At 34.8% G+C, this 14,352-nt stretch overlaps 1 protein-coding gene across 1 annotated transcript; it reads right to left on the reverse strand.

The window, feature by feature from the left end:
• Nucleotides 1-9,707: 9,707 nt before the first annotated feature.
• On the reverse strand, nucleotides 9,708-11,455 carry LOC133881418 (monolignol oxidoreductase AtBBE-like 15). Its single transcript, XM_062320353.1, has one exon. It carries the CDS (start codon nucleotides 11,420-11,422, stop codon nucleotides 9,815-9,817), a length of 1,608 nt encoding a protein of 535 aa, XP_062176337.1. The 5' UTR covers nucleotides 11,423-11,455; the 3' UTR covers nucleotides 9,708-9,814.
• Between the last annotated feature and the right edge of the window lie 2,897 nt (nucleotides 11,456-14,352).

Below are 14,352 nucleotides of genomic sequence, written 5' to 3' on the forward strand. Positions count from 1 at the left end.
TATAGTACTTCAAATGAATCATCCATGATGGTTCTAAAGGACTATTGGTTTAATTTGCAATATGTACTAAATTGGTTATCATTGTCAATCCATCTTTTCTAAAAAAAAATAAAAAACAAAACAGAAAAATAAAAAACAAAAAGAAGAAAAAGAATAAGTTACAATAAAATGACACTCATATTACTTTCCTAGCTCCTTAAACTTAGTGCAATTTGAACTCTATTTTCATTTTTCAAGTTTAGATGTCGATTTACTCCCTTCATCCAAATCATCCGTTTAACTTGATGGAGAAGCATATGAAATAACTAATTTTTCTTTGACAAAGAAACCTAGTTTAATTTTTTTTTTTTTTTTAGCTAAAAGGTTTTTATCTCAACTTTTTTAGTTTGTTGTTATGAAAAGTGTTTTTTTTTTTTTGAAAAAGTTTTTTGTGTTATAAAAAGTGGAGAAGTATTTTTAGTATGATCAACATTTGAAAAAGTGTTTCAAGTGGGGTCAACATAAGAAAATTGTTTGGTAAAATTTTTGACAAATTTTACTGCAAGCATAACTTGTTTTACAAATTAAGAAAACATGCTGGAATAATTTTATTGCATAAAAAATGTTATATCATTAAAAAAAAAAAGAAAAGAAAAAAGAAAGAAAAGAAAAGCATATGCTTAAATTTTTATAGCAACTGAACATCTTCTACAAACAAGAACACATGCTTGAAAAATTCACAAATAGAAAAACATGTTAAATAATTGTACCATCGTTCATACAATCACAGAAAATATAAATGTTGAGTTCAATCAAGATAAACAATTTTCTAAGACAAGATAAAAGGTTTATCAAAATCGAATTTAGACATTAAGAAATATTCTCAAGATTAAACAACCAATACTCATGATATGAAATTCCTAAGAGAAAATACAATTACACCATTATTACTTCGGGGAGGGCTACATCAATACCCTATGAAGGATTTAGTTGCTCATGGAGATGCTGGAAATTGCATTTGTTGCAGAGAATTTCATTCCAAGAAGCTGTTTGAAAATAAGAACTCTTTTCTCTAAACCCTAGCCACTAATCCTATTGATTCCTATTCACTAAAAAATTGTATCTCTAATGCACCAATAGAAGGTGAATTTATAGAGTAAAAGAGAAACTCTAGTTGATTTCATAGCTGTCTTGGAATTCTAGTCCAAGTAGAAGAAGGAAAAGATCTTTCCTTTTATGGTTTTGCCCTACTGCCAGCTCTGCCGCCTCCAAGTGCGCTCGAGCCCTTATGGATTTGTGCTCGAGCTCTTATGGAAGGTCGCTCAAGTGTAATTGCTAGTATGGTTAGGCTCCTGTGCTTGATGTATGCTTGAGCGGTTGTTGCTCCTAACTTGCGCTCGAGCCCTTTGAAATGCGCTCGAGCGCTTACAGCAATATAAGATGCTAGATTTGTCTTATGCATTTTAGCCCTTTAAGTCCAGAAAATTGCTTGTGTTTTTCCCTTTAGCTATTGAGAGTACTGTTAACATAAAAAACAAGCAAAACATCATATCACAATGAGTCTAAGAGGCTAACATATGCGAGTTAAGGGTTTGAATGTGCAACATTCAATTCTTAACAGATAGGATAGGAGTCATAGGAGAAATTGAATTCCACCTCCTACTATCTAGGGTGCAGGGCAAGGGGAGTGAAACACTCCCATTGGCCATGCACAAACCGGCAATGCGAGATTATTATCTCCCCATGCATCTTGTTATAGGGTTAAGCAAATGGTACTACGTACTAGCATTTGGAAAAATAGCCAAAAGAGCTCTCTCTCTCTCTCTCTCTCTCTCTCTCTCTCTCTCTCTCTCTCTCTCTCTCTCTCTCTACCTCTAATCTCTCTTCTCTTCCTGTCTGATTTGAGAAAGGAAGAGACTTTATGAAGAAGAAAAAAAATTCAGTGAGAAAGTGAATTTTTAGTGAGATGAAAAAGTGAATTTTCAATGAGAAATGAAGAAGAAGATGCACGCAGAAGGGTGGGGGAGAAAGGTAACAAAAAGACAAAAGTGGTTAAATTTTGGTTTAAAAATTAAAATTTAATAAGGGGTTTACGTGGCATGTTCTTAGCCTTATGTGTCAAAAAGTTTGTAACAAAATAACCAACTTTTGATGCAGTACGTACACCTTGAGCAGTGTACACTTCAGTCTGCAATCTTACTTCATGAACCTAGAACCCTTGTCTCTAGGCACATAAAAAAGTGAGATAGCCTAATATCTGACAAAAGAAATTTGTTTTCTTTTAAAAGTCTACTGAGTCTGGCAAACAAAATACTTTGGGAGGGCCAAATACAAAAACTTGGGGGGGCCAATCACAAAAACTTGCAAGGCCTTCATATAAAACTGTTAAAAGTAGAAAGGAGTTCAAAAATTTTAGGGGGGGTCCTGGCCCCCCACCTTACAACGTAGCTCCACCTCTGGATACATGTGCTTGGGATTGTCTGGTGGCTCAGTGGTACAGCTATTGTTTTTAGTTGCTTCTTTGTTCTTCTTTTTCTGGGCAAAGTTCAAAGTTCAAACTAATGGAATAATAGGCATAACACCATCGTAACAAAAGAAAAATAACCTTTCCAGATGATGATATACAAAAATGAAAAGAGAAAGTAAAAATAAAAGAAAATGGAACGTCTAGAGACTTGAGGGAAGAGATAAGGAGGTATTCTTATCGCTGGAGGAGTTCATCATTCATAACGAAAAGTCGCACAAAAACTGTTTTTTTTTTTTAAAAAAAAAATAAATAATTAAGTACCCAATCCGAATAACCGAGTGCCAATCGGGGTAGCTGGTTAACCAGCTATCTGGTTTAGGAGTCGGCTGGCCATTTTTAATAACCAGCTACCCCGGAGCCTGTTATCGGTTTTAGCCAATAACCGAGAATCAACTCCGGGTTTTCACCCCTAACAAGTGATTTGATATCATTCTTGCACATCAAAGTGACCCACACTTTACGTCTGAGTTCACAATTTTTTTTGGGGATTTAGAGTAATTGTTAGAAGTTGTTGTGCTTATACATCATTCTTAATTACAGTGTTAAGAGATTGATGATTCACATAGTTCGGTCGGTAGATGTCACTACCTTGCACTTACACCAACATATCAACCTGAAGCCATTCCTGCTTCTTCTAATCTAGATAGATTATTATGGTTGACATGTTATAGTCTAGATGGATTTTCTAGATCCATTTATGACTACGAACAATCTTTTATAAATTACAAGGACCTAAGACTACGGTCTTCTGTGTGATAATCTCATTACTCACATCTTAGTCAAATACAAGTAACTTAAGGACCTTACATGTATATCGATTCATATGAAATATTTAAACATATATGTACATGTAAACCAATATATATATATGTCCAATGTTCAATATTATACAATTATAGAAAAGCAATATTAATGCAATTTAAGTTTTAGACACCAGTCCTGACAGCTTATACCGCAAGTGATCTGTGTGCCATGAGAAATGGGGAGCAAAGGAAGGATCTTGCTCTAACTTTTGAATAACTTTCTTCAATTCAAGGTCTTCTTGTTGCTCTTTTTATTCTGATCAAGAGTAGCAGATGCTGAAACTGAAATGGCAAGGATATCTGAATGCTCCGAAATAAGTGACAAGGCATCTGTTACTAAGTTCTCTACTTCCTTCTTGTAAATGATCTCATAATCAAACCCTAGTAATTAGGTAACCCATTTTTGCTACTCCATTAATGAAATTCTTTGCTCAAGAATGTACTTCAAGTTTCTATTATCAGTATGTATTTGGAAATGTTGCTGGATCAAATAGAGCCTCCATTTAGTCACTTCATGGATGATAGCTAACATTTCCTTGTTGTAGATAGTCAAGCGTAAGTGTAGAGAAGACAAGGCCTTACTCGTAAAGGCAATAGGTTGACCTTCCTACATCAGTATTGGCCCAATAGCCGATCTTGACGTATCATATTCAAGAGTAATTTTTTTTTTTTGAAATTTAGTAATGCAAGAATATGGTAGTTGTAGCAACCCGCCTGAGTCTTGCAAAGGCCTCATATGCAACATCATCATTCCATTGAAATATTGTATCTTTCTTCAATAAGGTTGTCAAGAGGTTGTTGATTGCTAAGAGTGTGTTTGTGATTGCGTTAAAGAGTTTGAAAAGTAATTTTAGTACCTAAAAAGTTGTGCTAAACAGAAAGCTGGTATGTATGGAAAAAAAAAAAAAAATTAAAAGTACTTATTTGACTTTTTTACTCTAAAAATGACCAAAAGTCACTTTTGAGAAAAGCTAAAAAATGAAACATTTTCTCTATTTCCTAACACAATCCTAATTCTACTCTAAGAGACTGTTTGGAATTGCGTTGAAAAATAGAGCTTTTAAAGTCAGAAAGAGCTTTTGAGAAAAACCTCCATTTTTTTTTTTTAACTTTTTTGAAAAAAAGCTTGCATCAACCCCAGTGCAACTCCATTCAACTTTATCTTTTTGTTTGAGGAGGATCTTTCACTCACCGGCCACATTATCTTACAATTATACCTTTCTAGTACAAAAAATTCTCTATAAATACTTTTTATTGAAAGACAGACAAATCAAGTCAATACATTCAAAAGTAATGCTATTGGACATTTCTTATTGTTGACATTGACCTTCAACATCAAACTACTTAAAAATATGGAGAAACTTAACTTAACCGGCCATATGAATTTTCATTACTTTTGTAATATCTCCCCCAAAGTTTAAAAACTCTTAATGTAGTGTATCGAAATTTAAAAATTTGCAATCTCACCACTCAATTAGGATTTTCTATCAAATCATAACGGAGGAGTGAGAAATTCCCAAAATATTCTCATTTTTTTTTGTAACAAAATTAATTGTAATTTAAGGGTAATTCTGTAATTTTATAAAGTTGACAAAGCTATAAAGGTCACCCTTTGACCATCTCTTTTAACCCCAAATCCTAACGAGAGGAGTAAGATTGCAAAAAATTAAAAGCTCGATACACTAACTTGAAAGTTTGAACTTTGGGGAGGGGGGGGAGTGGAATTGAAAAAGTGATGAAAGTGATGGAAGTTTAGAGAAGTTACGTGAAGTTTTCCCCATAAATATTTTTTCATTTTTGACCATATTACACATGACCTCATGAGGTTTCTTGTGTGAAGAGGGTTGCTTCTAAAGTGTTGCAATTCTGTAGGAAGCCAAAAGTATGAGTGGCCCTCGTGCTCAAATGAGAAACTAGAAAGGTTTTCACACGAGCCTTGCTTGACAGCTGCTCGAGTGAGATGTTATGGATGGCAGCCTAAAAGTTCACTCGATCCTCCTCGAGTGAGATTGCTGCTGACTGCGGGACTATATGTTCGCTAGAGCGAGTTTGCAATTAGATTCATAAAGGCTAGTTTTATAATTTTCCTTTTAGGGCTACATCTCTAACTTCTATTTAAGTAGAATAAAGATGGTCTAGCCACCTAATTGTTGTTATTCTTCAATAACAAGAAACACTCTTGAGAGAGTTTTTCTCCTATTTCCTATAATTCTTAGAGTGCTTTAAAATGTATAAAAGAGTTACGAATTATAGTGTGTAGATTTAGCTTCTCACTAGCCCACTTTGCACCACATTTTCTCTCTTTTCTTCCATTATAATTTCAATTTATTTTATATTTTAACAAAAAGTCTGAGATTATTATTTTTTTTTTTTTTGCAAGAAATGCATAAAAAGGTCAATGGCCGAAATAATGAAATTGTTGAGAAACCTAGTCCAGAGTCTATCAAAAGTAAAAGTTGATTTTGAGCTAAAGTTTTAAGAATTACTATAGAAGAATTATTCCAAGTCTCAAGGCGAGGATGTGAGTGTGTCAAGGATTTAAAGATCAAAATAAATGAGTTGATAAAGGTTTCAATGAATGTATATCAAGTTGATTTATTGGCTAGCCATTCTTAGATCATTCTTTGTGGACAACCTTGTGAAGACTTAGATCACATTTTCTTTCCCATGCCCCTTCTTAGATCACTTTGTCGAAAGGAAATATAAGGCTATGAAAATTAAAGGAAAATAGTAGAATAATAAAATAGAGACTAAGAATTTTACCTGGTTCGGTCTATGACCAACGTCAATAAGATAAAGTCTTAAAGCCTACATTTTGCTCTTATTCCCTGACTTTGTTACAATATAAAAGAACGAGAGGCTGTTGGCAGCCTTAATTGTGGAGGAGATTACTCATGCATTGCACCAGATGGCACCTCTTAAAGCCCCGGGACCTGATGGCTTCCCTGCTGTTTTTTTCCAACAAAACTGGCCCTCTGTGTAGCAGGAGGTTTGTGATGCAATTTTCCATTTTTTTGAAACTGGCTATTTGGATGCTTCTATTAATAAGACATACATAGCTTTCATACCCAAAAAAGTGGCCCCTATAAGTGTAGCTGATTTTCGTCCTATAAGTTTGTGTAATGTAATTTATAAGCTCATATCCAAAGTGTTGGCAAATAGACTTAAGATTGTATTGCCTAACATTATTTCCCCTATGCAAAGTGCTTTTATTCCTGGCAGATTAATCACTGATAATATTTTAGCTGCCTATGAGACTATGCACACTATGCAGACTCGCATGTGGAGTAAAACGGGCTTTATGGGTCTCAAGCTCGATATGAGTAAAGCTTACGACAGGGTGGAGTGGGGATTTTTGGAATCTGCTATGCTACGGATGGGTTTTGAGACAAAATGGGTGCAACTTATTATGGCATGTGTGAGATCAGCACATTATTCAGTTTTGGTGAATGGCAATCCAGTTGGAGATATTCGACCGTCCAGGGGTATATGCCAAGGTGACCCGATCTCTCCATATCTTTTCTTGATTTGTGCTGAGGTGTTGAGCACTTTACTTACTCAGGCAGAACAAAAGGGAATTATTACAGGGGTGCCGACTTCCCCCAAAGGTCCAAAAATCAGCCACCTTTTCTTTGCGGATGACAGCATCCTCTTTTGCAAATCTAACTCTGTGGAATGGCGACGGTTATTGAAAATCTTGGGAATTTATGAGGCAGGGTCGGGCCAAAAGCTAAATTTGGAGAAAACGGCTATTTTCTTTAGTCGGAATACTAGCCTATCTCGACGAGCTGAGATTCTAAATTTGTCCGGATTGACAGAAGCTCGAAGATTTGACACATATTTGGGATTACCGACATTGATTGGTAGGTCCAAAAACCAAGCATTCCAAAGCATCGAGGAGAGTTGGACAAAAGCTTACGAACTGGAAAGTGAAATTCCTTTCACAAGCTGGAAAAGAAGTGCTTTTGAAGGCGGTGGTCCAAGCGGTACCAACTTATAGTATGAGTGTTTTCTTGCTGCCTACTACTCTTTGCAAAGATCTCAATAGATTGATGCAACAATTCTGGTGGAATCATATGGCTTCTACTTCTAGTATTCATTGGATGAGTTGGGAAAAGATAGGGAGATCTAAACGTTGTGGAGGGCTTGGTTTTAGGGATCTTATTTGTTTTAACAAGGCTTTACTTGCAAAACAAGGATGGCGACTTCTCCAGAATCCATCTTCTCTTGTGGGTAGAATTCTAAAAGCCAAGTATTTTCCAAGATCCTCTTTTTTGGAAGCTTCTATTGGTAATCATCCTTCCTATGCTTGGAGGAGTATTCTCTCAGCTAGGGAGCTTTTGCAACAGGGTATTTTATGGAGGGTTGGAGATGGCACAAAGATTCAAATTTGGAGGGACAGGTGGCTACCTACCCCTACTACATATAAGATCCAGTCTGTCCCTATTCCACAAATGGAGGATTCACGGGTGGCTATGCTCATTAATAGGGATACAAAGATGTGGGATATTTCCCTTTTACATGCACTCTTTCGACCTGAGGAGGTGAAGGTAATAACAAATATGCCTATTAGCCCATTTTTACCATCTGATCGACCGATATGGCAAGGCACCAAGAATGGAAGTTTTTCTGTACGAAGCGCTTATCACCTTGGGATGGAGTTACAAGATCAGTCAAGAGGGCAATCGTCCACAGTTGTTAAGGAGCCTGGGGTATGGAAGTCTTTATGGAATCTTAAAGTACCTAATGCTGTTAAAATTTTTATGTGGAGAAGTTTTAATAATATTTTACCTACAAAGCAAAACCTTCTCAAAAGGAGGATAGTTGATGATGGGAGTTGTCCATGGTTTCTTGGTGAGATGGAAACTATTTCTCATGCTTTATGGTATTGTATTGCAGCACAGGATGTGTGGAGTGTGGGTCAGTCTCCATTCTAGAAATGTGCTTTCATTGATTTTACTTTCATGGAGATTTTTATGGAGTGTTGTAGCCGCTTTGAAGTTGAGCAAATGGCTATCTTTGCTGTCCTTGCCAGAAGAATTTGGTTTAGAAGAAATGGAATGTTGTTTGAAGGTAAAAATGAACATCCAAACCAGATTTACCGAGAAGTGGTGACAACGGCTGCTGATTTTATTGATAATAATAGACGGGAAGAATTTGCGGTTGAACCTGTAGTTTCTAATACGGGCTCCTGGACTCATCCACCTTCAGGTATTGTTAAAATTAATTTTGATGCTGCTTTAAATCAAGAGAAAGGAATGGTGGGGATTGGTGTGGTGGCGAGGGACTCAATGGGCTTCCTATTGGGTGCTAAATGTTTTTCTATCCATATATTCACTGATCCTCATACAGCAGAAATGCTGGCAACAACATATGCAGTATCTTTTAGTAAGGAGGTAGGTTTTTTTGAAGTGATTTTTGAAGGCGATGCACTGAATGTTATTAAGGAGGTGAATTCTAATCCACCTTTTCTTTCGAGCATTGGTCATTTGGTTGAAGGCATTCGAAATGAGGTGGGTTTTTTCAGAACATATTCTTTTGTCCATGTAGCTAGAGGTCTCAATGAAGCTGCTCATATTTTGGCTAAGACTGCGATTACTAATGTTGTTGATGATGTTTGGTTAGAAGAAATTCCTCCTTGTATTTTGGAGACTATTACTAGGGACTTTCAAGTCCTTAGATCCTAATTTTGTTGTAATGTTGGGATCAATTTTTATTCTATCTATGAAGAAGTCGAGCTTTATGTTCAAAAAAAAAAAAAAAAAAAAGACTCATCTTTGTAGGAGAATTGATTCAGACAAGTATGGTGATCAAATCAACAAATCTGACTATAGGAGATTATAATCAAATCTTTGAAATCAAATTTCATTGTATATTCTTAACATTTGACACAATCTTTGCTTCAAATGTATTATTTAGTGCTCTCAATGATCGTGGCAAGAGATTATTCATACGATGTCTCATAGGATGTCAGATAGGTTTAAGGATAACTCCTTTCAAAGTTCGGTTGTAAATGGATGTTCACTGCTTTTGTGTATTCAATTTGGGAGGAACATGGAGGAAGTCCCTTAATGTATTGCTGACATTGTAACTGTTGAACAATATTATCTTGGTTGTCCACATTTTTCAAAGGAATGCATGATTGGATTCCAAAAAAAACCTTTTGGTGTAGTAATTGCTCTTACAAATGAGTCTCTAAAAGTAATAAGTATCTTTTAAACTATTAAAAAAGTATTATTGAAAAAATACATATTCTTCGCATGTTAAGAAAAACATGTCGCTTTTAAAGATTGATTTCTATTTTGTACGAATTTTTTATGTCCTGATTGGTTTTATTGTTCCAAAAGATCATTAATTCAACAAACGTTAAAGCTAATAAAACATTACAAACTTAGTCATTTATATCTTCAAACAAACAAGAGAGAGAGAGAGAGAGAGAGAGAAAGACACACAAAAAAGAAGAAGCATGAGACAGAAACAGAGAGGTGTGTTGTAGTGAAGACTTTCACTGTACGTGTGGAAGAAGTGGGATGCTCTGTTCATGCCTGAAGAAGTTATCTGGATCGACTTTAGTCTTCACGCTCACCAGTCTGTTGAAGTTATCCTTGAAGTACTTGCAGCCCCAAGCACTTGCCTTTACGAAGCTGGCGTTCTTGTTCTTGTTTATCCCCAGATCAAGATCCCTGTAATTCACGTACGCTTCCCTCGGATGCCCCGAAACATAAGGACCCATGTAACGGTAAAGATTCCTGATCCAGTTCATATGCGCCTCTGCATTCTCCTTCGGATCTTCCCACAAGCTTAGCCACTGGATTTTGAACAACGTTCCGTTTCTGTGAGGAAATGGAATCGCAGACTCTGGAATCCTGCTCATCATTCCCCCGTACGGATTCCATATCGTCAACGGGCTGTTTTCTTTCAGTAGCCTTGTCCAGAGCCCCTCCAGCGCTGTCTCCGGTATCGGCGCTCTGACAAAGTCTGATTTTGCTTTGAAATAGTTCTTGAACAGGGATTTCCCTTGGAGAAGAACTTCAGGAGCTGTTCCACTTGGGTATCCGGCGATGTAAAGAACGGAATTAATCCAGCTCGTTTCTGTACAATCTTTTCGCGTCAAACCCAATTCCGGAAAGCTTTTTTGCATAACTTGGAGTAGACTGTCAGCACCGCCAAGAAACAGAGCATTATAAGAAGTTGTTATTGTTCTTCCACCTTTAACACCAGCGCTAGCGTTTGCCGGTTGAATGACGACTCTGATAAACAGATTCTCATCAATATTAGCGCTAACTTGTTGCCATTTGTAGAGGATCTTTGTTGCGTTTTGGGTTAAATTCTTAGTTACGGTGAAAACTGTCACTGTTGGGGGAACAGGAACCAGCTTTATCTTCCACCAAAGAATGATTCCAAAACTTGCTCCTCCCCCACCTCTAATAGCCCAAAAATGATCTTCTCCCATGGCTTTCCGGTTAAGAATCCTGCCATTAGCATCAACAATCTGAGCATCGACGACATTGTCAGCACCAAGGCCATATTTTCTCATCATGGGACCGTACGCGCCTCCTGTAATGTGCCCGCCGACGCCTAAGCTAGTGCAGAGACCGGCCGGGAAGCCATGGCTCTGGCTTTTCTCAGAAATTCTATAGTAAACTTCACCAATAGTGGCACCAGCTTGAATCCACGCGCTACTATCTTTTATATCAACGTTGACGGATCTGAGCTTTGCCAGGTCGACAATGAAGAAAGGCGACTCGATTTCTGATACATAAGAGAGGCCCTCGTAGTCGTGGCCGCCGCTGCGGACTCTGAGATGTATTCCGAGCTTCTTGGAACATATTACCGCCGCTTGAACTTCGGATTCACGGGACGGCAGGAAGATGAACGCAGGCTTTGGCGCTGAAGGGAGCAAGTACCGGAGGTTTTGAGCAGAGGATTCAAGGACAGTTGTAAACGAAGAAATATTGTTTGGGGTGAAAAAAGCCGTGGCGAATGGAATGGGAAACTTAGAATTAAGAGAGAGGCATTGGGTGAATTGTTCTTGGATTGAAGCTGAAGCTACCATGGAAGCTGACAGCAGGAAGAGAAATACTGGAAAGAAGGAAGAGCTTAGAGACGCCATTGTTTTTGTGCTGAAGAATAATGGCGACTGGGCACTCTTATTTATGTGTACGTGGTTCAAAAATTCTAGAAACCTAAAATATTTTCTGGTCAATTTGAGTTATATATAGGATCATATTTTGTGTTGTGATTTAAACTAAAACAATGTAAAAATAACATTTCGTTCGAACTGGGTGGGAGAATTTCTTTCTGCCGATCTATAAAAATGTTAGGGTCGTCCATTTACGGGTAAGAAACACATATTTTTCTTAGGAAAAAATACACATACTCTTTTCCAATTTTTTTACTTTTTATTTATTTATTTTTTTAAAATAACTTTTTGAAGTTTTATTTATTTATAAAAAAATTTATTTAGATTTTTTTTTTTATTTTTATTTTTTTTAATAAGAGTAACACGTATCACCATATTATTAATGCTGATGTCATGCTTAATAGAATGTCAAAATCTTTAACGGAATTTGACTGTAGGAGCGATTTGTAAATTAGGCCAACCGCATGGATTTTTAAATTAATTTGATACGGTAGAGAGTGATTTGTAATTTAGGCTAACTACAGAAATTAATAGTACAATTTTTCTCATATATTTTTCAGTTCGGGCCACTCCTTGAATATTCATTTTTCTCATTTTTATTTTTTCAAAAATGTTTTATTTTTTTCAATCTAAAAAAAAAAAAAAAATCTTTTTTTTTTTTTTCTCAATTTTTTTAAATATTTTTTTTTTTTGAGTTTGCTGTTTTTTTTTTTTATTTTTTTTTTTTTTTTATTTTTCTAATTTATAAAGATATAATTTTCTTATTACAATTTTTTTAGGGTTATTTTTAAATTTTTGTTGATTTTAGAGGGGCATTGACATTTTTTTAGTAGATTAGGGGGAACATTGACACAATTAGTAGTTTGGTGAGTACATTGACAATATAGTGGTAGTTTGAGAGAGGTATGTGTACTTTTTTTTTTTTTTTTTTAATTGCAACAATAAAGTTGGAATAGTAAATGCATTTTTAATAAAATTTCTTCCAATTTTGTTTTTGCAATTAAAAAGAAGTGTGTGCTTCTCATATATAAAAGGACAATAATATTTGTACACACACATTATATACACACTCACAATGAGTGTGTGACCCATGCATGTGGGATTGTGTGTGCAAATAACACAACTCTATATAAAAAGTAGTAATGTTTCTTGTATACAAAGTGTACACCGACAGATTTCTTTTTTTTTTTTTTCTTTTTTTTTTTTAATTTTATAAAAAGAAAATGAAAACCATTTGCATTTGTGTACAAAGTGCGTATACTTTGTGTCCAAGAAATATTACTCTATAAAAAGACGCATGATATTTGTATAGACTAAATTTATAGAAAATTATGTCCTTTTTTCAACTGCATATGGGGGTTGAGTGGTTGAAATCTGTTTCAATTAAGAGAAGAGATAATCAAGAATACAAATTGTATTTGAGATAAACATTACAATATACAGACGGTTTCTCAACTTCTTTTTTCTTAATTAAGTACTTTTACAAAGTGTGTGGAATTGTACATGCATAAAGTGTATTTGAGAAGAGTAATGTTTTTTTTACACATTTTATACACAAAATGTCATGTAAGACTTTGTGTACAAAGTGTGTAAAATGTGTGGAAGAAACATTACTCTGAGTTGCACATGAAAATAGTATATGGAAGAAGGATATATATTAAGTGAGAAAAAAAAAATGAAGATTATTTACATGTTAGCTTTGTTATATGAAGTGTATATATTTGTTGTGCTGGAAACATTGATCAATAAAAAGATACATGGCATTTTTATAGACTAAATTTAAGGAAAATTCTGTCCTTTTTTTGACCCCATATATTTGGGGGTTGAGTGGTTGAAATCTGTTTCAAGAGAAGAGATGATCAAGAATACAAATTGTAGTTGAGATAAACATTTACTATTTACAGACGGTTTCTCAACTTCTTTTTTCCTAATTAAGTATTTTGAGATCTTGACTGGGTCATGAGAAATGTTAGATACAATTTTTTTTTTTTTTTTTTTTTTTTTGATGACATTCATCAAACAAAGTGGACGTGACATTCTCAATTAATTTTTAAATTAATTATTGTTAAAAAAAAAAATTATCAATGGTTAATTTGGAGTGTTACTTTAATATTATTGGACAATTATAAGATAAAAATATAATTTTTACTGCCCATAAAATTACCCAAAATCCTCAAAACCCTGGATAGCTTATGAAAGCAAATCTCGTTAAGTAATAAAACATGTTTAACAAAGTGAAAAAAATTAAAAAATTAAAAAATTAAAAATTAAAAAAAAAAAAGAGGAGAATTTCTCCACATGGTGTTGCAACTGCTCCATGTGATTGTGAAAACCAAGAACTTAAATTAAACAAGAGCTGGAAAGATGAAGAAGAAAAAAATATATATATTAAAAATCGAAAAAGAGAAGCAAATGAACTACCCCTGTCCTTACCTGGTTATGCCATTCCTATTTATCTTCATTGAAATTCCTACCTTTTTTCCAAGCAGCCAAACAAGAATAGACAAAAGTGCATCGTTAATTTTTTTGAAATGCTATTTTTCCATCTTCCATCCATCTCTTATTTATCTTCATCTATATATATATTTTCAAATCTAACATGTGTATGTATCTTACAAATCTAATGGTATATTTAAAAAGAGATAGATGAGAGATAGATGGAAAATGAAAGAGTAACATATCTCTTAATTTTATTTTAATTATTTTAATTTTTTTTGTTTGTTTGTTTTTGTTTGTTTGTTTTTTTTTGCAATCTCACGAAAGTTCTACAAGTAACCTTCTAATAGTTCAAGAAGAAATGACTAAAAAGATTAACAAAAAAAAAAGATGTATGGGGAAATTCAGCAAACTATTTAAGCTTTCTATAGTATTTACGCTCCATTTGATTTGATGTAATTTTT

The sequence above is a fragment of the Alnus glutinosa genome, chromosome 11 (assembly GCF_958979055.1).
Source record: "Alnus glutinosa chromosome 11, dhAlnGlut1.1, whole genome shotgun sequence".
NCBI lineage: Eukaryota > Viridiplantae > Streptophyta > Magnoliopsida > Fagales > Betulaceae > Alnus > Alnus glutinosa.

What these genes read in the sequence shown, in the direction of transcription:
- LOC133881418 (XM_062320353.1), bottom strand. Translation starts at nt 11,422, where the DNA reads ATGGCGTCTCTAAGCTCTTCCTTCTTTCCAGTATTTCTCTTCCTGCTG.